The 24,625-nt window shown below is 42.6% G+C and overlaps 1 protein-coding gene across 1 annotated transcript in view; it reads right to left on the bottom strand.

Moving 5' to 3' along the window:
- SND1 (staphylococcal nuclease and tudor domain containing 1) overlaps positions 1-24,625 on the bottom strand; it is a 503,780-nt gene that overhangs the window by 418,395 nt on the left and 60,760 nt on the right. Inside the window, exons 9-10 of the mRNA XM_004382627.2 lie at positions 24,158-24,248; positions 11,743-11,856 (exon numbers count right to left, since the gene is read on the bottom strand). Of these exons, the coding sequence (XP_004382684.1) occupies positions 11,743-11,856; positions 24,158-24,248 (205 nt within the window). The remainder of the gene's footprint in view (positions 1-11,742; positions 11,857-24,157; positions 24,249-24,625) is intronic.

Genomic DNA, 24,625 nt, shown 5'->3' with positions numbered 1-24,625 from the left:
GAACTAAAACAATTTCCGAGGCCAACTCTTCAGACAGGGATTGGACTGGACTGTGGGACATAAAGTGATACTCGTGAGGAGTGTGCCTCTTAGTTGAAGTAGATACAAGAGACTAAACGGGCAGCTTCTGTCCGGAGGTGAGATGGGAAGGCAGAGAGGGTTAGGAGGTGGTTGAATGGTTATGGGGAGTCAGGGGTGGAATGGAGGAGTGTGCTGTCATAGAATGGGGTGAGCAATCAAGGTCACATAACAATGTATATATAAAAATTTTGTATGGGAGACTAACTTGAAATGTAAACTTCATTTAAAGTACAACAATAAATAAATAAAGCTGCTTCCTTAGATTTCACTTCCCCCACGTCTCCTGCTGCAAGAAGCTCAGTTACCCCTACCACCATGAGGAGCTTTATATTCCCAAATTAGCCACGCCAGTAGGTTACAGAAAAGATACAATCAGTGTCAAAGGGAAGTAAAACAATGTCCTTCATTCTTCACCGCTTCTTATTAATCCTGACCACCATCAAAGCGAGTGATGTTGAGGACTAAGCTAGGGAAAGGAAAAAGAGAGGGACCAGTGTGAAGATGGCAATGGAAGCGGGGGCGAGAGAGAAGTTGGGAAAAGTATCTTGAAGCTGCGATGATTCACTGACACAAGGAAGCAAGCCTACAAAGAACTGGAGTTTTGAAACCTTCCACCATTACTCACAAACACCGAGGCTGAAACTTCACATCACAAACAAGCCAGAGAGGGAGACTCTGCCCCTCACGTGCACAGTGCACATGTTCAAGCCCTCATTTAAAGGCAAAGACTCTACCTGCTATCAGTGTCTTCTTCAAATTTGTATCTGATAACTATGTTTAGAGATTTTACCAATTAAGGTAGCAATTTATGTAAATTCCAGGGGCAAAAGGATATTGGCCTTGCTTAAATTATGCAAATGTAGCTTTCTAGAACATAAAATTATATTTAACAAGCAGCTTAAATGTGGTTGCTCGGGAAAACTAGAGCAATCCAGTTTTGTGGTTACTCTTTGAAGTAGTGAATTTGAGTTAAAGATCCTGATCCTTGCTGAACCAAAAGCAAGACAGCTAAAGGGCAACAGTGAATGAACTTCAACGATGCTAAGCATTCATTTGCAGGCTCATGCAGCATCCAAAACATAGCCCAGAAAATTGAAGAGCAACACTCAAAACAAGAAGGACATAGAGGACAGCAGCAAGCTCCTTTGTGAGGTCAGCAGTAACAAGTAACGGGCTGACCAAGCTGTGTAGGCCAGGAGTGGCTTCAGCATTCAAATCAAAGTTTACAAACTCTCTCTGTGTACTCCAGGAGGAAGTGTAGCAGGTGGGGTTGGGAGGAAACATGGCGGGGAACGGAGGAAATCATTCAAAGAAATTAAAATGAAAAAATTAAGTAGCAGGAGAACAAATATATACTCTGACCATTCAGACACTTCCAGAAATAATCTCAAGTCAAAAAAAAAAAAAAAAGCAAGCAAAGAACTTGCACCTACTTGTATAAAAACTTTTGAGAATAGGAGATGGGGAAGACAATGCTGTTGGGAAAAAGACAGCAGAATTAGGCCACCAGTCTTCAAACTCACAGCTCTGGGGTGGGCCCAGGAGCAAGGAGAGAGCATGTTCCCACCTGGGTATATTCAATTACATGCCTAGCCAGAGAGACAAGACAGATATTAAACACTATCAGTGTCTGCCCTCAGAATTCATTTCTTTGTGCGATGAGGGTGAGAGATGAAAGACTGTAGGATTTTATTACACTGAATTTTCAGATTGTCAGGTTCTATCTACTATATCAGGTACCCTGGGACCAATGTGTATCTTGTAGAATGGAGACATATCTCTCCAACAGAGCCCTCATTCCTATTCTCTACCTGCTGTAGTTTATGGATATCTAATAATAATGGGTCCAAATGATGTTACAAACTGAAGCCACTTAATGGCTTCTCAACTAAGGAAGCTTGTATTTTCCTGAACTCTGATATTACGAGTCCAGGCATCTCCAGAATAATTATCACTTGGCATGCAAACAGGAGTGTCTCGTCTGAAAGAACCATTCACTCCTGTCAGAGGAGAGGACTGGGATGAGGTGAGGGAAGGAAGAGGGAAGGGTGAGGCCAAAATGCTCTTAAAGCGAGAGGCGGGCACCACAGAGCAATCTGCAAAGGCAAGACAGAGCCCGGAGCAAACAGCAGGGAGGAACCCTGGATGTTTTCCTGAGGAAAATGCTGAGCTATTAGTTTAACGCACACTGAAAGGAATAGCAAAGGACTGGGACAGCTTCGTTCCCCTTTACAAGAAATAAGAAATAAATAAAATAAGCTGCTTTGAGTGATGTCAAGTCTCCCTCCTCTAAAGTACAAGCTGGCCTAATAATCCTGGCCGTCCCAATGGCCAGACCAGCAAATGGAGCTGTCTGCCAATTCCTCATTGCAGAACAAAGTGCACTCCCCCTCAGCAGCTGCAGTAAGAGGGAAGAGGGTCCGTCAGGACTAGGGCGCACGGCACAGTCAGCCTCCCCACCCACAGAGACCAGGCCTCCAGCCAGGGCCTGGGCAGGTGGCACATCAGCAGCCCCTCCAGAGAGATCCACCTACGGCCTGCCCAAGCCAGCAGTCGTGCTAAAACAAGCCCCTCCAGCTGGATAAGCAGATGCCAAAGGCAGCTCCACATGAATAAGAATGTGGCTTCCTCCTTATTCCCAACCACCTTACAAAACACAACATGAAAATAGTCAAGCCTTCCATCCAGGCTCCCCAGTAATGACGAAAATGTCCTAAGACTGGCAGGACGGGAGAATCAGAAAGTTAAGTGTCAGTGTAGGCTGTCCATACCCCACCCCAATTGTGAACAAACCCTGAGTAAAGACGGCCAATGAGGATGACATGAGATATTATGCAACAAACACCTGAGCGTCATCTATGTGCAAGGCAGTGCGGGAGCAACAGATCTGAAGCAAAGAGTAATCTTCTTGACCCAGAAAATCAAACTGAGTAGGGAATGAAAACGAAAAGGCAGGGGGAAGAAAATGAAAAAGCATTTTAAACCAGAAACTAAAAACTACAGGCATCCATTATGTGGGTTATCCAAAATCAGCAGGACAGCAAACAAAATCAGATTCTGGGGACCAATGCCTGCATGCAAAAATGCAGCAGATGCCCCATATAAAGGCGACATTTCGGCTTAGCCTCACTAAGTGCCCAATATAGTGAAACAGAGATGAAGGAGATGACATTAGCTGGCTTCTAGCAGAGAAATGAAAAAGGTAAGGAACACAAAGTTTCCAGAATGTCTTCACAGCTAAACCAAACAGAAATCCCACTGTGAAACAGCAATCCGCCAAGGTGGCCACCAATCCAACACTGCACCAGGCAATGGCACCTGCAGCCAAAACCAGGCTGGTATCATACTAGATGGTGAGATTAAGGGATATAAAATGTGAAGGACCCATAAACTGACTGTAGATTTTTTAAAGGAAGGCTAAAATGAAAAATGACATCGAAAATATGCCTAAGCAATACGTCTGTCATTTGCTAGGAAAAAAACCCAGCATCTGTGTCCTTCAGGGTTCCTGCTAGTCTCAGTGCTGAAAAGCCGTTTCTAAAGCAGCGACATGAACTGATGCTGCTTCATCCATAATCCATCATCCAGTCTAAAGTCTGCCTTGTGACCACAGCACACACATTCTTAGGATTAGAGTCCGTTTCTAAAATTATAAATACCTTACTAATAAAAATAACTTCCCATACCCATAGTGCCTACAATACATGAGGAATTTCAAATGTTTGGTTTGTGAACTGAACAAAATTTTCCCTGTACAAAGCTAATTAGCCCACCAAGGACTGAAACCTGCAGCCCTGGCCCTCCAAAGTGCATGGCACTGGCTGACTACACCAACCTTGCCTGGAATATAAACGGCATGCAAAAGAAAAAAAGTAATTTATCTAAACACAGTGTAGGTAGCTCTGCAATCAGCAGCTCATAAACAAAAAGAGAAAGATGAGGGGAAAGCTCTCTAATTGATTTTAAAATTAGTTCCAAGCAAAGAAATAATCTGACAACCAACAAGGTCGACAACAGCAAATAAAAAAAAATACAGCCCTCAGGAAAAAAGCGCACCAAGAAACTTCAATAAATCCAGATACATAAACTGCTGTGAAAGAAAGATACTCGGAAAAGCCTGAATAAGAGTAGAGGTGTTTAAAAAAAGTCCACTGGGGACCAATCTTCAAAAGCACTTAAAATCCTGAAATTAACCCCTCTGGTGGACTGAACTCAATCTGCAGTGTGCTAAAGGAACACACATTATGAGGGAAACCACCACACAGACAGAGAGAGGGCTAGCACACCCAACAGCAGCAACTAGATCGCAACTGGGAGTGGCTAAGAGTAACTGCCTGCAGAAAACTAAGCCATGTGTGACCTAGCCATCAAAACAAGCAATCCAATTAGGAACCGGAAAAAAACAGGAGTGCATAAATTCCCTCCTGGGACCTTCAGACACCAGGACATTGGCTCAAGTTGGAATGGCTATCAGAAGCAGGCAAGGAGATTGGCAATGGCTTCGGAAGTGGTAAAAATGATGCCAGTTAAAAGCAATGTACAGAGTTGGGTCTTATGCCTTAGCAGAAACCCTGGTGGCGTGGTGGTGAAGAGCTACGGCTGCTAACCAAAAGGTCAGCAATTTGAATACACCAGGCGCTCCTTGTAAACCATACAGGGCAGTTCTACTCTGTCCTATAGGGTCACTATGAGTTGGAATCAACTTGACAGCAACGGGTTTGGTTGAGCTTCGGTTTTATGCCTTAGCAATATATTCTAATTTAAACATATATTAAGTGCCTATTGTATTCACAGCAAGGTCCCTAGGAAACACAAGTGGTTTACAACCAGCTATTAACCTAAATGTTGGAGATTCAAATCCACCCAGTCGCTCCGCAGAAGAAAGGCCTGGCAATCAGCTTCCATAAAGATTACACCCAAGAAAACACTCTGGGGCACTGTTCTACTCTGTAACACATGGAGTTACCGTGAGTCAGAATCAACTTGACAGCAACAGGTTTGGCTCTGGTATTCCTAGCACTCTGCAAGATTCTGAAAGAGAACCTCATGCCATCCCTGTCCTCACTGGAGGTGAGGCTTGGCAACGGAAAGCAGACTGTACATAAGTAAATGGTCCAGGATGGTAGGGAGAAGGGAAAGGCTGTGTGTATGGAAGTTGCCGACCTAAACGGGCCTGGAAGAACCAGGTCAAGAAAGAGGGCTATCTCAGCACAGCAGGTGTCTTCCATAGTCACAGGACAGTGATTAAGACAGTGCTGCCAACTCTGCAATCAACAGAGAAGTATTGCAGCTCACGGGACTGAGCAGAGGCAAGAAATAGGAACACACCAGCACTGGGAAGATCTAGAGAAATTGAGAAGAATAGAGGATTGTGTGATAGTGGTGATTAAACAAACAGAAAAGAGAGAAAGAGATGGATTAAAAGCAGGAAATGCACATAGTCCAGAGAAGGATTATCCACCAAGACCCACCAGGAGACTGTAAAATCCCACAAAGATTGTTTGAAGGGGAGAGGCAGCTCATAGGAGAGGGGGTGTACTGACCAAAGGAAATGAAAGAAAACACGATTTTTAGTAGGGAGAAAAAAGCAGACCAAAGGGCACTAAGACAGGCCCATGCTGTCTTCTCCAGCTGAAAATTAGTTACAAAGATCAGGAACATATACTTTCGAAGACTTTGCTATCTATCCAGGTTCAGAATGTTTCAACCTCATCACAAGCCGTCAGGCTTGCCCCAGTGACCTCTAGTCACCTACTGCAGCCCAGGGACAGGCCACAGCAATGGTCCCTACACACTAGCTACTAACCTCAAAAAACAGACATATACATCCTGGAATCTTAAATAGAGGAGGTAAGACCCACCCATAGCCTCCTAATAGTAATTTTTTTCAGTCCCCTAACAAAGGTGGTTTCAAGTATTCTTCCCCAAAATGCCCAGATCAAACAAATCTCAACCGGATACAGAATACTCCTGCCAGGGCTCTGATACAGTCCCCGTGTTTTGATCACATTGCTGCAGCCCCCAAGTTTCCCCACTGGAAACCAGTGAAATACTATATCCATTTCGAAGCGCTTTTGCTTTTCTCCAAGGCCGTTAACTCCATGCTGGAGTCCCTCTCTAATTTGCTATTTGCCTTATGCTCCCAGTCACAGGCATGAGATCACAGGTAGTGGGTTTCTTGGTTTGCCCCCTCCTCACTTGGGGACTGTGGCCACTCGGTGTCCTGCCAGTACGCATCGCAGTGCCAGAGGGACCAGTCATTTTGCTTTTAGAAATCTAAACTGGAGGGAATAGGTTGAGAATCGCTTTTAATCGTGTCTAAATGGCAAAGCACAGGGGGGCCCTGTATAACAAATGGAGTTATTAGCACCTGAAGCTGCCCTGTCTCTGAAAAAGAGCCCTTAAGAATCTCTGGACATCACTAATAATGCACCTACCTGTACACCAATCAGCTGCCTGCAGGATGCCCAGTGGGAAACAAGACCCCAGACCAAAGGAAGCAAGGACACTGGAAGATTTAGGCAGATTACAGTTTTAACAAAACCAATCCTTTGGCATCCTCATCCGAATATTTCTAGGCCCTGCTGTGAAAGAAGTTTATGTGGTAAATAAATTCCCAGGGAGGAGGCTAAAGAGAAAGTGATGGAAAGGAATAGAAGTTGATAGCTGAGGGAAAATGTTCCACCATCAGGTTTTCATCTCTCATTCTCTCTGTGTGTGTGTGTGTGTGTGAGAGTGTGTGTGTGAGAGAGAGAGAGATACAGACAGACAGACCGACAGACAGACAGACAGACAGACAGACGGGCTAAGGAAAGGAGTTTGAAGGAAAAATGCCCTGTAACTAAAAGCAAACTTTCCACAACTAACACCTGGGGTTTAAGTAAATTCTGTACCTGTTTTCAAGGTAAATTTAAACTCTGTATCTCTTTGCCAACTACAATAGCACTGCAAGGGAGGACTTCATGGGGGAATAAGTCAGCCCCTTCATCAGATGCCCAGGGGCTGTATTTCCTTTGTCATTAACACTCCGAGTGTAACACGAAGCCCGCAGCAGCCCTCGGCGACTGAGCACTAGGCTTTCCAGTTTCAGATCAAAGCCAAGCGCTCTCTAGGTAATCCCGAGATTGCACAATGTGTTACCTCCTTCAAGGCAGTAGCTCAGAAAACCCACAGCCTTTCTCCAAGACTTAGCGCTTGTTTCTTTATGGCAAGCAACCAGATTAAACAACTCCACCTGCAGAGAAATGCTGATACATGCCCCTGTCCATAAGAGCACCACGCAGCAGTGCTCCACGTTGACTGTGGGTCTGAAGGAGTTAACATCTCCAAGAGGGAGACTGGGTTCACCTGAGTCACCCAGAAGCACAAGGCCTCAAAAAAAAAAACGCTACCAGCAACATCAGACGCCTCCAATTGGAATCTTCTGAGGGAAATAGTACATGCCCCTGCCTTGAACTCTCCCGCCACACTTTCGGCAACCAACACTGCCCTAACCACAACCCAGGAGCAGTGGCTACCAAATAGCCTGGGTAACACAGCAAAGCATCTGTGAAAACAGGTCCTTTCATTGTGCTGTTTTGTCCAAAGCCCTTCCTTTGGCTGCAACTAGAAAGTAGCCCAAAAAGAGGAGTGGAACTATACAGTTAGCCTTGGGCAAAACCTTCTTGTCTCTATGTATAATTTAAGTGAAGTGAACTTGTCTTGGTGTAATCTAATGTGCCCTCCTATCCCCACATCACAGAGACATCTCAGAAGATCTGAAATCACTGATGGCAGGCTATTCGAGATTTTAGGGTATGGGGAAAATAAACATGAAAAGAACCTTCCCTTTCTTACTTGAAGGGCAAGCCCCATTGGGTGGTCATCTGGGAACTCATAAGCAGGCCTGCTTTGCAGCAGGGGTCACTCATACCATCTGCCGCCCTTGAGGAAGCTCATGTCAAAGACTTACCCTCTTGCCTAACTTCTCCAGTTCTTTAATATGCACCTTCTTCCACTCTGGTCTCTTGTTTAGGACAAGTTCCAATGCCATAAGCTATCAGATTTTTTCTTCTTCATTTCAAGGTAGAAAGTGCCACATAACTAGACAGAAGGCCGTTTTTTGAGCCTGTCTTCAAGGCCTCCACAATCCATCCATCATATACCTTCATCTCCAAACAATCCCCAAGCACCCGGTGTTTCAGCAACAAGAAGATCACTCCCCATTCCCAAAACATGCCTTCCTCGCTGTCACTGGGGATTCTATCAGTGCACACGTTCTCACACAAGTGGTGCCCTGCACAAGGGCACCAGGCAGAGGTGGAATAGGAGCTGAATTTCTGCCCCCACCCTGCTTGCTGGAGCAACAACACAAGTTCTTATTCATCACACTACCCCCACCCCACCCCCCAACCCCCGGTCAGCTGAGGCTCACCGAAAGAAAACCCAGAATTCCTTGCTGCAGATCATTTTTTGTCTAGTATGATCTCTTATAAATGCACCAATACTTTTATGTCTTGTAAATGCACACCACTAACACAAAAGTACTCAAATCCAAACATGTCATTCCTTCTTTTAAAATTCTTCAAGACAAAAATCTAAAAAGCATGGCACATGTCTTCAACACACGGCCCCTGCCTAACTCCCAAGCCCATTTCCTGCCACTCCCTAGCATTTACTATCCTCTATTCCAGTCCAGACATAAGGGGCCTGGTGGCACAATGGTTAAGTGAACGCCTGCTAACCTAAAGGCTGGCGGTTCGAAACCAACAGCCACTCCACAGGAGAAAAGACCTGGTGATCTGCTCCCATAAAAATTTCAGCCTAGGAAACCCTTTGGGGCAGTTCTACTCTGTTCTATGGGGTCGCTATGAGTTGGAATCGACTTGATGGCCCACGACAACAACTCAGTCATACAAAATGATTTGCAGTTCATCATGTGCCCCATATTCTCTCTCCCCTCACAAGTATCCCGAGTCGTTCACAGGATACGCCCGATGTGGCCCTGCCTATAGTCTCAGATCACACAAGCTTTGTCCCCACTCATGCACCCTCCACAGAGGCCGTCCATTTCTCTACTCCTCCAGACTCATGGGATTCTGCTCACTGCTGCTCTCTCTGCCAGGAACAGCTTCTGTTCACTTTCATCTAGCTAACTCCTAATCAACCTTCAGCTTCAACTTAAATGTCACTTCCTCAAAGACACCTTCCCAGGTTAAATATGCATACTAAATTCTAAATTTTTCTTTCATAGCATTTAACATAAATGAAATTACTTGTTTATTTCCCCTACTAGACTTTAAAGTTACATGAGGGTAAAGATGGTATCTGTTTATTCCCTGCTGCAGCCCAGCATAGTACCTGGCACCAAGTAGGCATCGAGTAAATATTCACTGATAATGACTGATCCGTTCATTTGAATTTCTAAAGCTGGGCTGTCCATTCATCACATTCGGCACTAGCCACTAGCAGCTACTGAGCTCCTGAAACGTGCTAGTACAAATTGAGATGTAGAGCAAATGTAAAATACGCACTGGATTTCAACGACTTAGTACAAAAAAAAAAAAAAAGATGTAAAATATCTCATTAATTTTTTTGTATTCATTGCATATTGAAATGATATTTTAGATATATTAGGTTAAGTAAAATATATTAAAATTAACGTTTCTTTTTACTTTTTTAATGTAGCTACTAGAAAATGTAACATAAATTCCGCTCACATTAGTGGCTTGCATTATCTCTCTCTTGGACAGGGCCGGTCTAGAGTGCCCTTCCTCTCATTTGCTAGCCTCTCCTCGTCCTTGAACACTCAAGATATACAGCGGTTGCTCTGGGAAGACTTCCCTGACCGCCTACTCCAACTGAGTTCCTCAGGGTACCCTCTACCACAGTACTAAGGCCTATTATATGAACTTATTTCTTATGTGAACATCATTAAATGCTTTCAAAGGAATTTAATGAATAAGAAATCATTCCTCATTTCACTCAGAAGCCATATGTTGTAGACTCTCAGAGCTAAGTCTTACTTAGAGTTTTCTTAAAATGAAGCAGGATCACAGGAGTGAATGTAAGTAACAAAAAAGGTATCCCGCCTTGGTAAAAAACAGGAAATTCTATAAACAGGATCCTGCCTAGACTAGGAAATATTCAAACAACTTCCCATTAGCCAGTAGGGTAAGGGAAGCCAAGCCCATTTTTTACCCCTTAGGAGTTCCAAAGGATCCGGGAAAAACTAAAAATTCTCAGTGGTAGCTTAGTTCTTTCTCCAGGAAATCTGCTATCATTCTACCTAAACTCTAACAACCCCACCCCCTGAAAACTGCTTAAAAGTCAGCTACCTAGTCTATATTAACATAATGCCTTGGCTGATGATGCAGGCACAAAAATTAACATTCAAGAATCTCAAAGTTGTGGTTGCTGTGGGAACCTTAATTCCAACTGTACGGCACAGATGCAGAACTGTGGACTCCTCCCAATACTGATAAAATTGGAGATGGATATTTACTCTGTGCAATGAGGCAGAGCTACAGTGACTGCAAGAACCTTTCTGGCATTTCTAGGCTTTTCATGCATTTAAATTCTCAACCTTACCACAATACTGTTTGCTGCATCAAATTGCCTCCTCTATGGGGAAAAAAGGGAGAGAATGAACTGATTGGCCAGACATCCAAATAACCCATCTTGTATGGGTTTTTTATGCATGATCTGATTCAAAAGACAATTATGATATTTTTATTTTACTTACATGCTGTCTATAAACTCTCACACAAATGAAAACAGGACATGAATTTCAACTTGTGAATGCACCAAGACATGCATACATGCAAAACATCGGAAAAGCAAGTTGTACATCTTTAGAACTACAAAAGAGATAACTAAAAAATGTAGTAACACAGAGTGCTAACTCCAACCATGTCATTTAATTTCTCATAAGTGTCCAAACACTTGCCTAAGGCACTGGATCTCACTGAGGACCTAGTTCTACAGCTAGTCAACAGAGTTACACACTTTAGTTATCTGAGGGCAAAAACAGGCATCAGAAAGATGTCTATAATCAAGACATAACCAAACAAAAATAACGCTCAACCTCAATCCCTAGCCCCAACCTCTCATAATTCATAAAGATGGAAAGAAAACAACCACAAAATTTAAAACAAAAGCAAAACTGCCTATCTGCAGGCTTAATACCTACTCCTGAAGCTTCCATCCAAAGCATAATTTCTCAAAATGGATGTATTTGAATCGTATACGTGTTCGCCAGGTAAGTACCTCTGCAATCAAAAGACCCAACAAATGGCCCAAGCAGTGTAACCAATAATGCTAGTTACCACTTGCAAAAGGTAAGTAGGTGACCCCAGGGAATATATACACCAAGTTTCATTCCTTCCTAGAACAAAGGCATCTGGAACTATTAAATCAAAATGACCAGAAGAAACAGGCCCTATGACCATGCATATGAGAGACAGACTTTCTCATCTCCTTATATTCAAAGAAATAAGGGCTTGTTAATAGAAACTGAGGCCTGCCCGATGGTACCTAGGCTGCAAATACTAGGAAATAATACTTGGGAGGTCTACAATACTTGTCCTTTTTGCATTCCCATATATGTGTATCATATTACACTAATTCTCCAGCTCCTTCCTTACAGTTTTGAAAAGAGGCTCTGTTGCCTCCTATTCTCACCTGTGTGTTCTCTCCCTCCAGCCTTGGTGGCCGGATGCTGGACAGGTGGATGGTCTTGTAGTCACCAGAGTTCAGCTTCACTACAATGGCATCAGCATTCAGCACCTGCATCACCTGTGGGCAAGAAGGCAAAGATGCTTAAACCTGCTGCAATGGCCCCCAACCCATACCAGATGCATAAGGAGCCAGGCCCACCATGGTTACAGCCTGGAAGTGAGATCAATAGCCATTTGTGGTAGATCCAGTGTCATCCTTCGTGGTGCAACAATGTCGGAGAAAACTACATTGTAATTTTCAGTCCCCAAAGACCTTACTATGATTTCTCAATGAGGCAGAATCTCTATCATTCACAAAGATGGTCAATCTTTTTTATCTTTTGTCCTGACCAAGACATGTGGCTAACTACAAAGCTGAAGAACTGGAAATCCAGTCTCTACATGCTACTAAAGATTTTCCTTGAAATAGGTTCTAAACTAAAATGAAAATCCTTATCTCAATGTAAATCTAAGGAAAGAGGCAAGGGCTGGATTAGAAGAAGGTACCAACCTTAGATGAGAAAGAACCAAAATAGGATGCTCAGTAGAGATCAGAAAAACCAAAGGCAAGTGAAGGGCAAAAAGAATTGTCATCTCAGCCTGGGGAAGAAGATGTGCAGCTGTTAATCTCACACACAGAACCATTAACTTGCTAAGATATTACTTCAGCTATTCTGAAAGCCACTTTTTCAGAGCACTACTGTGGGCATCTCTGTTTTGGAACCTAGAATCAGTGAACACTGGACCTCATTCTCAGTCAGAAAAGATTAACTTCCAGTCTGAGGTAACATACAAGGATATCTATTTTCTTAGTTATCTAGCGCTGCTATAACAGAAATACCGCAAGTGGATGGCTTTAACAAACTGAAGTTTATTCTCTCACAGTCTAGGAGGCTAGAAGTCCGAATTCAGGGCACCCGCTCCAGGGCAAGGTCTTTTCTCTGTTGGTTCTGGTCTGGAGGAAGGTCCTTGTCATCAACCTTCCCCTGGACTAGGAGCTTCTTCACCCAGAAACCCCAGGTTGCGCTCTGCTCCCGGCGCTGCTTTCTTGGTGGTATGACGTCCCATATTTCTCTGCTTGCTTCTCTCTTTTATATCTCAAAAGAGACTGACTCAAGACACAACCTAATATTGTAGATTAAGTCCTGCCTCATTAACATAACTGCTTAATCTCACCTCATTAACATCATAGAAATAGGGTTTACAACACATAGGAAAATCACATCAGATGACAAAATGGTGGACAATCACACAACACTGGGAATCATGGCCTAGCCAAGTTGACACGTATTTTGGGGAGGCACAATTGAAACCATGACACTATTCAAAGGGCAAAAGCACAAATATTTCTCTGTGGACGTTATTAAAACACTCTACCAATGTGTCCAGAATAAAATTCCATTCAAATCAGGCTAGGACCACACCAGGGTTATTACCAGAATCCATAACTCATTCAGCAGTCTACAATTCACTTAGATTCAGAATCTGTCAAGGCTGTTTGTTTTATTTGCAAGCAACACTTTGCTACAAGGTAACTACCGACTACAAAATACTGTCACCACCCACTTCACCTGTAGAATAGAAATCAACTTTTCTAGGCTTCAATCAGACCCCATCAGGAGCCACCGACAAGGAGACAAACTACCAGGTCAGCTGCCTCACAGTGCAGACAGGCTGGCAAAATTCTCCTCCTCTTTTATGCATAAAACAAAAGGGGCTAGACTCTACTCCTCTACTTTACCAGGACAGAGGTCATACTGACAAGTCTCTGAAAAGAGGCCTCACTTACTATTCCCTAGAAGGCCCCAGATCTTTCAGCACCGAACATATCCATTTATTTGCAGGCTCCTCCAAAAATGGCCACTCCCTACCTTTCCAAAGAACCTGCCAACCACACACCAAAAACAGTAAAGAACGCTTTCAGCGGTAATCTGAAAGAAAGTGAGAAATTATACATGCTAGGAAAGAGCAGCTGGTAAGTGCCATCAAACAAAATGGACGGAAAAAGATGCCCGCTGGAATCAAGCTGTAAGTCCACGGGAGGCTGACTAGGCCTGGTGAGTGGGACAGACAGTATCCCTGGGTTTCATCACCCATATATAACAGAAGCAGTGTAGAGCAGAAGAGCCCAGTGACCAGAAAAGTAAGGAAAGGTCTGAGAAAGAATTGAGTAGGAGACGGGGTAAAATTAAATATAATTTTCCAATATATATAAGATTAACTTGCAACCCTGAAAGCAACATAAAGCCAATGTCAAATAACCACAGAAATTCTGCTAAAACCTTTTTTGACAGGTCTGAGAATCATGAAGGTTAAACACTAAAACCCAGACAGCCAGACCCACAACTCATCTGGCCAGAGAAATTTGGTGAAGATCAAGGGGAGTCAAAGGCATGATCTGTGGTCACACCAGAACCAGGGTCAGGGCTGATTACCTAGCTGTGGGTGGTACCAAAGGGTATAACCAGCAACCAATTGCCATCAAGTCGATTCTGACTCATGGCGACCCCACAGGTGTCAGAGTAGAACTATGCTCCAAAGGGTTTTCAATGGCCGATTTTCCTGAAGTACACTGCCAAGCCTTTATTCTAAGCCACCACTGGGTGGACTCAAGCTACCAGTCTTTTGATTAGCAGCGAGCATGTTGACTGTTTGCACCTCCCGGGGACTCCACCAAAGGGTATAAACCAAAAACCAAACCAGATGCCATCAAGTTGATTCCAACTCATAGCGATTCCATATGTTTCAGAGTAGAGCTGCACTCTAGGGTTTTCAATGGCTGTGATCTTTACGGAAGTAGATCTCCAGGCCCAGAGGAGGGGATTCGAACCAACAACCTTTTGGTTAGTGGCCAAGCACTTAACCATTTGCACCATCCAGGGACTTCACAAAAGGGTATAAACCAAAACCAAAACCCACTACCAGTGAGTCAATTCTGACTCATAACAACCCTACAGGACAGAGTAGAACTGTCCCACAGGGTTTCCAAAGCAGTAATCTTTATGGGAGCAGACTGCCACATCTTCCTACTGTGGAGCAGCTCGTGGGTTCAAACCACTGATCTTTCAATTAGCAGCCCACTGCTTAACCACTGTACCACTAGGGCTCCTACAAAAGGGTATAGGACCCTCTAAATCACAGAGCTCTTTAAGCCAGCCCAAGTATAAAAACATGTCAATGAGTGTAGAACTTAAAAATTAGCCCAGAAAGTATAACCAAAAATACGGGTTCTATAATAAAAAGAGTGAAAGGTCTAAATGGTATTCCCATTACTGTCTACACACAATAATGTCAAGTAAGAAGAAAAAAAAATGCTCATCATGATGGAATCTCCCTCTGACTCCTTAAAAAAGACACCAGTATTGTTTTGGACAATTAATCAAAACAGAAAGACCCAGTTAATGATTTCTCCATCCTTCAAAATCTAATGTTTGGATGAAAGGAAAGGTATTATAGAATGGATTACAGAACATCCCAGGGGGAGGCATCCACAGTACGTGCTATTCTGCTCTGCTACCTTCAAACCAAAGAGAAAATTTCACAATGCCATATCACACAAAATAGCTAGCATAGCAAATCAATACTGTTCCTCTCAAAAGGACAGAACCACTGCCCACAGGATAAAATGATAATCAGGCATTTCAAATGCACACTTATCACAGTATTTCCTAAACCCTAGTGCTAGACAGATCTACACGTTTCTCTCAGACCAAAATGAACTCTTATTAAGTTGTCAATCGCCAGAAACATAGGGAAATTCCTACAATCAAGACTTGAGAACTATCTGGACATTCTCTACTCTCAAGTCATGCTGAGAGGAATAAAACCAGGGGGAGTATCATAGTGCTCACACCTTCACCCCTTGATTACAGAATGTGAAGATCTAAGCATACCCCGTGACAAGTCACTGGTATTCGTCACCCCTTATAATGCATTAGCAGCAGCAGCAGCAAGCGGATTCTTGTTGCTGTAAATTTTAGGCCACAGCAGCAGACTCTGCTCAACATCTCCCTGATTAGAAACCTCCCCTTCAGGAACTGCACACTCTGACGCTGGCAGCTAAACCAGGTCTGCCTTTCTGGTGACGGAGTGGAAGGTGAGTGTATGCGTGTGCGTGCACATGTACGTGTCGGGAAGTGGGGTTTGTACAGAGGTAAACGAAATACTGTAAAATGTGTCATTACTGTCCAGAGAACAAGCAGAGACACAGAATAAGCAACAAAATGCTGGTTACAGTTATGTTCTGTGCAGTGAGGGGAATGCAGAGTGAACCACTAAGCAGCCTGCTCGTCGGCAGCAACGTTTCTGAGGTGCTTTCATCAGGGCAACTCTCAGTATGTCCGCGTCACTCACTTTTGCCACAAGCTACAGATCCTGATCAATCAACCCCCCACACACCCATCATACCACACACACCAGGAGATACTCTAAGGCACAGATGTAGACACCTACGCAGAAAAAGTCACTGGTGGGACTCAAGGTATATGCACTAAATCCAAAGCCCATCCCATTTCTTGAAGCCCAATTATAAAGGAAAAATGAGGGGATTAGTGATGATGAGGGCAAAGGCTGCCACAAGTCAAGAGAATGCAGAGTTCTGTCAGAGCCAAGGGATACCCGTCCCTATCTCTGGCCTCCTGCCACACCCCCTATCAGCAGAGGCCCCCCACCACGCTCACGGGGTGGAGCACGGCTGCTATTGTCCAGCTTTTTAAAGGCCTGCAGCATGCATAAAACAAACACAAAGTCTTACAACAGCCTCCTGAGCCAGAGACCCCAAAATAGCTCCCCAGACACAACTCCCAATGGTCCTCAAGCTGCCTAAACTATCGGTATGATAGGTACGCAAGAACTATCGGCCCAAATGGGCTTCTCTGGCACCACCAGATGAGTGACCTTGATGGGACCACTGGAAATGAGATGTCAAACGCCCTTTCTACACTGAAATTATGACAGCCAGCTGCTTTTCCTGCTCCCGACAGCTGCATGCTATGTCTAGTTTCCCCAAAACCCATCCTGGAAAAGCTATGGCAACACCAAAAGCGGGTGAAATCAGTAATACACAACTGTCACAGCAATGCCCTGTGCCCCAGCAAAGTGCAGCTGTCACCTGTGTTCACGGCACAAAACGCTCCACTACAGTTTGCTAAGGCAAGCACCTCTAGGCACCAAGCACAATCAAAAGACTAGACGCTGTAATGAGCGCTTAGAAAGAAGTTAGGCATCAGACAAATTTTAACAGAGAGGCATCCTCCAAAACACCCTGCCAGTACCTCAAAACTCTCAAGGCATGAAAACAAGGAAGGTCTGAGAAACTGTCACAGCCAAGAGGAGTCTAAGGAGACAGGACTGCTAGATGTAATGCGGTGTCCTGGGTGAGACCCTGGAACAGCACAAGGACATTAGGTAAAAGTTAAGGAAACTACAGACTTTTAATTAATAATAATGTATCAATATTAATTTATTAACTGTAACAAATGTACCATCATAAAACCAAACCCTTTGCCTTCAAGACGATTCTAACTCATAGCGACCCTACAGGACAGAGTAGAAGTGCCCCATAGGGTTTCCAAGGAGCAGCTGGTGCATTTGAACTGCCAACCCTTTGGTCAGCAGCCAGACTCTTAACACTGCACCACCAGCACTAGATGCTAATAATGGAGGAAACGGTTGGGGAGGGGGTTTAATAAGCGAACACTCTGTACTATCTGCTCAATTTTTCTGTAAATCTAAAACTATTCTAAAAAATAAAGTCTAATAATAATAATAGGGCCAGGTAAATATATTTTGAATTTTTTTCTAATTCAATCATTTTTCTTTCATATCAGCAAATTGATTTGCTAGCTTAAGCTGCAAACCAAGCCTTGGCCTCTTGTGGGTGCTGGCAGAGACCCCCTTCCAAGCCAGACCACCCCCAGGACTTCCTTTTCACATTAAAGTCATATAGACAAAAGTCAAGGGTGTGGATAGTATTTTTTGGTTCTCTCCATATTACCAAAGGGAAATATACTGGAGCAGTCTAGATAATGCCAAGAATATTAGAAAGTATCCTTCTTAAAAACCATCTCAGAGAGCCATGACACTGAACTCCATTTGGAGCTATGACTGGACGCACAGCAAAAAGTGAGCAGGGCCAAACCAAATAAATTCTAGAATCTTCTGTGTCCATGGATAGTTTATAACCTGATCTCTGAAAGTGGATACAACCTCCAAAAATAGATATGGCCTCCAACGCCAGACAACTAACTACTCAGACAAACTCCCATATGGAGCCCTAGAGGGTAAGTGCCTTGAAGGCAGGAACCACTTCTAGTTCTTTGGCATCTTCTTCAAGCATCTCTTGTGGGGTTCTGTTTGTTTAAGGCCTCTAATATGTACAGAGAGCCAGGTTGGACCCCTCTAACCAGACAGTACCACGAGAAGATGGCATCTCTTGAGGACACACTTCCACTCCACCCCCCACAGTGTTATTCAGGTCTGTGAAATCTGCAAAGCCCAAGGATCCAGCAGCAGGGACAGGGAAGCCAAGCCACGTGCTCAGGGGACCATATGGCTACAAACAGCATACATCAGCTAAAACACCACAGGGAAGGCAGGCAGGAAACTGGCAGGCCACGACAGGCACAAAAGTTTCAAGCAGGCTCAGCTAATCGCTGTGAAGTGAACACGCTTTTCGGCTAACCTGGAGAGACACAAGAGCCTTCCTTTGATTTCATTCCTTAAAAAGTAAAACTGCTTAAGCCAACAATGGAAACCAGTCTTTCAGCAGGGCACATGTAGCAGGAAAATACACTGCTGAGAGGTGAGCCTCTTGATAAACTATCTACAGCTTTGCAGCAGCTCCAGAAACCAACTATAGGGCCCCAGAGGCACCCAGGTGAAGAGGTCAGAGGTCAACTTTTTCAAGTTTTTCAGGTTATTTGGCCTGTGCCCTATACAGTTAAATCCTGAGAGACAGGATGACAGCTGAAGAGAGGACCACTATTGTTCAGGCCTTACAATCACACGACCCTCCAAGTAGACTCCTTCAGCGAAGACTTGAAGGACTGTCAGAGACTAAGTTCACCAGGGCCCAGGGTTCCACAGGCCTGTTCTAGGTTTCCTTGAAAAAAGCAGGTTGGCACCAAAAGACATTTTAAATCACGTAAAATACCCACAAAACTGCAGCTAGGTTCTAGAATATAAAAAGTAATGCAGATATTTTCCTTTTATATTTAATGCTAATATAGTCAATGTTCCACAACAAGGGTCAGCAAACTATGGCCCAAGGGCCATCCAGCCTGCCACCCATTGTTATAAACAAAGTTTCAAACCCACCCAAGCCCATTTACCCATGTTGTCTACAATACAATGGCAGAGTTGAATAGTTTCAACAGAGATCACATGGCCCACAATGCCTAAAATATTTATTACACGGCTCTTTAAGAAAAAGTTGACCAATCCTTGCTCTACAACATATTAGAAAACGAACATACTTACTGCTACAAGCTGGTTAACACTGCTGAGGAGCTATTTGGTAAATAAGCTCCTAAACATTCCTAAGGAAATAAATGTCATTTACATGGACATTTAGGTAAAAGGATATTCCAAGAGTCATTTTCTAATTAATGGAAAAGTTATTGACTACGTGAATATCAATCTACTGGGGACAAGTTAAATAATTATGGTGCACCCTTACGATGGAACATTAAATGGGAGCCCTGGTGGTGCAGTAGTTAAGCGTTTGGCTGCTAACCAAAAGGTGGGCAGTTCAAATCCACCAGCCACACCTTAGAAACCCTATGGGGGCAGTTCTACTCTGTCCTATAGGGTTGCTATCAGCTGGAATCAACTTGACTGCAATGAGTTTGGTTTGGTTTATTAAGGAAATGAACTCAAATGTTTACTTTTGTCTCCCTAAACACTTGTAAAGTGAAAATAAAGGGATTTATTTATCTTTAGAGACATAAGCCCAAAAGGACAAAGATAACGGGAGAGGAGAGAACAATAATAAAGCTTTGGAAGCTGGAGGAGCAGGAAATAACTCTGCAGACTCACAAAAGCTGAATCCTGAGCCAGCGGTGAGAAAACTCAATAACCAATCCAGTTTACACTGCAGACCATCACCCCAAAGGACTCAGAAATGGTCAACATCCAGGGTGTCAAGTGGCAGTAAAAATGGGGCCAAAAACTTGGCTTGGCTCAAGATCTGTGTCAGGAGCGGCTGCATTTCAAGCTGTACTATCTAAATCCCTTACACGTGTTCATTGTTTCTAATGCAGTATTTTAATGCCTCATTCTTAAATAAGAGAGACAGCCAAGGATCATTAGATATCTGAGGAAAGCCTCTAATATGAGAGAAAAGAGACCGAAATAACCAAAGAAAAAAAGCAACTTGGAGAAGACAGAGACTATGCAGGGAGAAAAGAACTTCAATAAAAATTAGAATTAATTCCTCAGAGAGACAGAAGATGATCATCATCTATGAAACGAGTACAGAATGCTGGGTTTTTTTAACACTACTAATAAAAGACATTCAGCAAACAAAAAAAAGAGCTTTTAGAAATTAAAAATACAGTATGATAAATTAAAAACTCAATAGAAGGGCCAAAAGATAAATATAAAGAAATCTAGAAAGTACAACAAAAGACAAAGAGATACGATATAGGAGGAAAAAATTAGAAGACCAGTCCATAAAGTCCAACATCCACATGATAGGAATCCCAGAAAAAGACAACAGTGAAATTAGATGGAAATCAATACAAGAGAGTTGAAGAAGTTGTTTCCAGAACTAAAGGATTAAGAAATGAAGCATAACATGCTCATACATAGATTAAAAAGCATATCATCAGGAAATTTCAGAACATAGGGATCAAAAAGTATTTTCTCAAAGCTTCCAGAAAGAAAAAACAAAACACGTAAAAATGAGAAATCAGAACAGCTTCAGACTTTTAAAAAATAGGGTGGCGCAATGGTTAAGCGCTCAGCTGCTAACCAAAAGGTTAGCAGTTGGAACCCACCTAGTGGCTCCATGAGAGAAAAGAACTGGCAATCTGCTCCCATAAAGATTTCAGCTCTAGGAAACTCTATAGGGCAGTTCTACTCTGTCCTATGGTGTCATTATGAGCTGGAATTGACTAGACAGCACACAACAACATGCATACATGCACATATATATTTTGCTAAAAGACAGCAGAGTGATCGATGCCTTCACAATCCGAAAGGAAAATGGTTTCTAACTTAAAATTCTATACCTAGCTAAACTATAAACCAAGTGTCAATGAACAACAGATATGAAATGTCTCAAAAATTTACCTCCCAGGCACTCTTCCCAGGAAGCTACAAAATGTGTGCTATCAAAGTGAAGCAGTAAACCATAAAAATGAAGCCACAGGATTCTGCAAACATAGTTCTTACCCAGGAATGAGGCAAAGGGAATCCCCAGAATGATGGTGAAGAGATTCAAAGACGATAGCTGTATAACAGGCAAAAAGAGGAACCAGTCCAGACTGGCGCTGACCAAAAGGCTCCAGGAAAGTATTATTGAATAAGAAGGTATTAACAGACTGAAAGAAGGTTTAGAGAGGAGATTTAGACAACTTGCAGAAAGTCTGGGAGCTGAATTACTAAGTACGTAGAAAAATGAGTAAATTAAAAAATTACTAACTCCAAGGAAAGCAAAAAATTGTACAGGAAATGAAAAGTGATTATAATAACCTACATGGCTCAGTAGTGTTTATCATTTACAAAGTTGTAAACACTGAATATTAATCTAACCAAAATTAGGATATAATTAAATTGGAAGGATTAGGGAAGAGTACATGTGCCAGTGTAAGCATGTTTGTGTGAGTGAAAAAACTAAATCCTCATCTTCCATGGCGTGAAGGAAAGAGATAATGCCTAAAAATGAAAAATGAAGGAACAGCAATATAAACATTTTATCAGAGATACGGATTAGCCAAGAATCTAAAGTGGCTGCCTCAAGGGAAAAGGAAATCAAACTACTACTTTTCTTAATAAGCCTTTAAAAATCCTTAAACTTGTAAGAATTAAAAATAAAAAATTATACACGAAAGAGTCCAGATCAGTGCTACTCAGAGTGGCTGTCAGTCTGCAATGAGATAAGGGACTTGTACCAGAACATAAATCAACTTCATCACTAAGCACACTGCTGACTTTTTTTTCTTTAGCAAGATATTCTTGATGAAGGGAACAATGCCTTGATTTATATTCTGGCACAAGCTCTTCATCTCTTATCAAGGCACTTTAAGCAGGACTGGTATAGTTCAGGAGTCTGCAAACTTTTATGTAAAGGACCAGACAGAAAATATTTTAGGCTTTGCAAGTCATACAGTCTCTGTCACAACTATTCAACTTTGCCATTGTAGCACAAAAGCAGCCACCGACAGTAGATGAATGGGCATGGCTATGTTTCCATTTATTTATGACACAGAAAGTTGAATTTCATATAATTTTCACACGTCAAAAAATAATATTTTGTCTTTTTTTCAACTGTTTAAAAATGTAAAATCCACTCTGAACTCAAGGGCCATACAAAAACAAGTGGTATGCTGGATTGGCCCACAGACCGTAGTTTGCTGATTCCTGGTTTAGGCAGTAGGATCAGCTTTGTTTTAAAAAAAAAAAAAAAAAGCTACACCATAGTGGTTTCATCTAGCTGGTAAGATGTTTGGTGTTTCTGCTTGTCTTCTTTATGCTTTTTTTTGTTTTTTTCTGTTTTAAAAAATAATGCTGAGGAATTTCAAAAGCTCAAGAAGTTTTAGAACCATTTATACATTTTTCTCTCTATCCTTTAAGCAGACCTATATCCAAATAACCTAAGTTTATGTTTAAGATTTTACAGGAGACAGGTTATTCCTCATAATCATAATTAGATTATTCCCATGGCAATCTTCTTGATTCTGGCACTGTAATTAATAAGAAGCCTCATCATGTTTAAAAAATAAATAAATAACAAATCCTGGATTAAAAAAAAACACAGGAAATGGTCTTACAGCCATCTCTCCCTTTTCTAGTTACTAATAAAGTGATATTTAAGATCAATGCAAAGGTACTAGCTTGATCATCTAATCCTTTGAATTTCTTCAGCAATGTCTTAATTCCCCAACCAGCAAAGGCCCAAAACCTTTCAAAACTTGCCAAGCTTTTCTACAAACTAAGTTTCAACTGAAGAGGGACCAGAAGGGACAGAGCAGGGCAGTGGGGCCCTCCCAAGCCACATCTCCATCACTTATATCAGACCATCACAGCAGTAATAGTGAAAAGCATAAGGCCTGCTTCTCTTGTTGGGTGAACAATCACCCTTTTATTATGTAGCTACAGTCTTGTAACACAGAGCAGATTACAAGACACACAGCCACAGTCAAGTGAGTTCCAAGTAGGTGGGGTGGTCCAAGTCTCCAAGCCAGTACAGTGCTCACAGGCAGGAAGCAGAGGTCCTTTCTGGTGGGTCTCAAGACCAGGGACTGCTATCACTTGTGTCCACTAATGCGGGTGATGGTAGTTTACCTGACAGCTACTTAGAGACCACCTCCTAAAAAGGGAAGACAGGCCACTTGAGCACTCTCCGACCTACTGCTCTGGACATGACAAAAAAAGAAAGTAAAGAAGAAATTTGGCCAGTTCCTCACAGATTTTGCTTAAATGTTACCTTTCAAAGGGAAAACAGTTTCAGGATTTCTCAGGGTGACGGTGCCACCTAGTGGCTTTCCATCCCAAACTCATGGTGAGCCAACTGGGCCAGCCACCTCAGAGAACATGGATATTTTAACCACATTTAGCCCATCAAGACAAAGCTTCCAGCATCTCTTGCCAAAAGTAAGAATAGCTGGAAAACATTTCAGCATTTTGGGAAGCCAAGGAGAACAGTTTTACTACTCAAGGTACCAAACCCTGCAACTAAGAAAAAAACATTTTACAACACCTCTGATACAACCAAGCAATCTATTCAGTGACTATTTCCTTCAGAAATCTATTCCAGGACACATCAAGGTAGGAGAATTCAGAGAGAAATACCACATTAGAAAAAGTTCAAAACTACAAGAGTCCCAAAACAGAAAAGAAGAGAAACATCAGGTCATATAGCCTTGGGCATAGGCAATCTCAGAGAATGTTATTTGCTAAGGAGATAAAAGAACCCTTAAAAAATGGGAGATATCTCAAAGTGGTAATGTCCCCAATTTTAGGTCACTAATTCTAACGAAGTTAATTTACAGTGAGAAACTTAAACGTTCTTATGGTTTCTAGTCCCCTAAAATAAACACACATTAGCATGCCTTCAAATAATCAAGACCTGAAGCACTTCTGATTGTTCAAATCCTTATACTATCACTAGCCTAGCAATGTCCACTACGCATGTCAAAATGCTGAGTATGACTCACCTTAGCAACAAATTGCTTGTCCTTTTGGTCCAAATTTGCAGTGGGAGGCACATAATCTCTCCATATTCTCAGTCTGCGCTCCTTGGCAAACCTGACAACAAAGCAAGGGTGCAGAATCATTAAGACAGACTACTTTGGTAAACGGAATCCACCAGCACTATAGGAACAAATAGTACAGAATCCTACACGACCTCATCGACGAGGCACCCAGGAGAAAATCAAGTCAGAAGAAAGAGTGAAAGCCACAAGAAAAAGTGCATAGCAACTGGAAATATCCAAGATGCATATACACCGTAAGGCCATGGCTCGTAGACTGGGGTAGCACGTGCAATTGGCTGAGCGTGGTCATTATAAGTCCACCTTGACAATTTGCTGTTTAACTCATCCAACACCTCCTGAGTGACTCCCATATGCTACGCCCTCGGACTACACACACACACACACACACACACACACACACACACACAC

The sequence above is a fragment of the Trichechus manatus genome, unplaced genomic scaffold, assembly GCF_000243295.1.
Source record: "Trichechus manatus latirostris isolate Lorelei unplaced genomic scaffold, TriManLat1.0 scaffold00097, whole genome shotgun sequence".
Taxonomy (NCBI): domain Eukaryota; kingdom Metazoa; phylum Chordata; class Mammalia; order Sirenia; family Trichechidae; genus Trichechus; species Trichechus manatus.
This window is presented reverse-complemented; position numbering and strand designations above follow the sequence as displayed.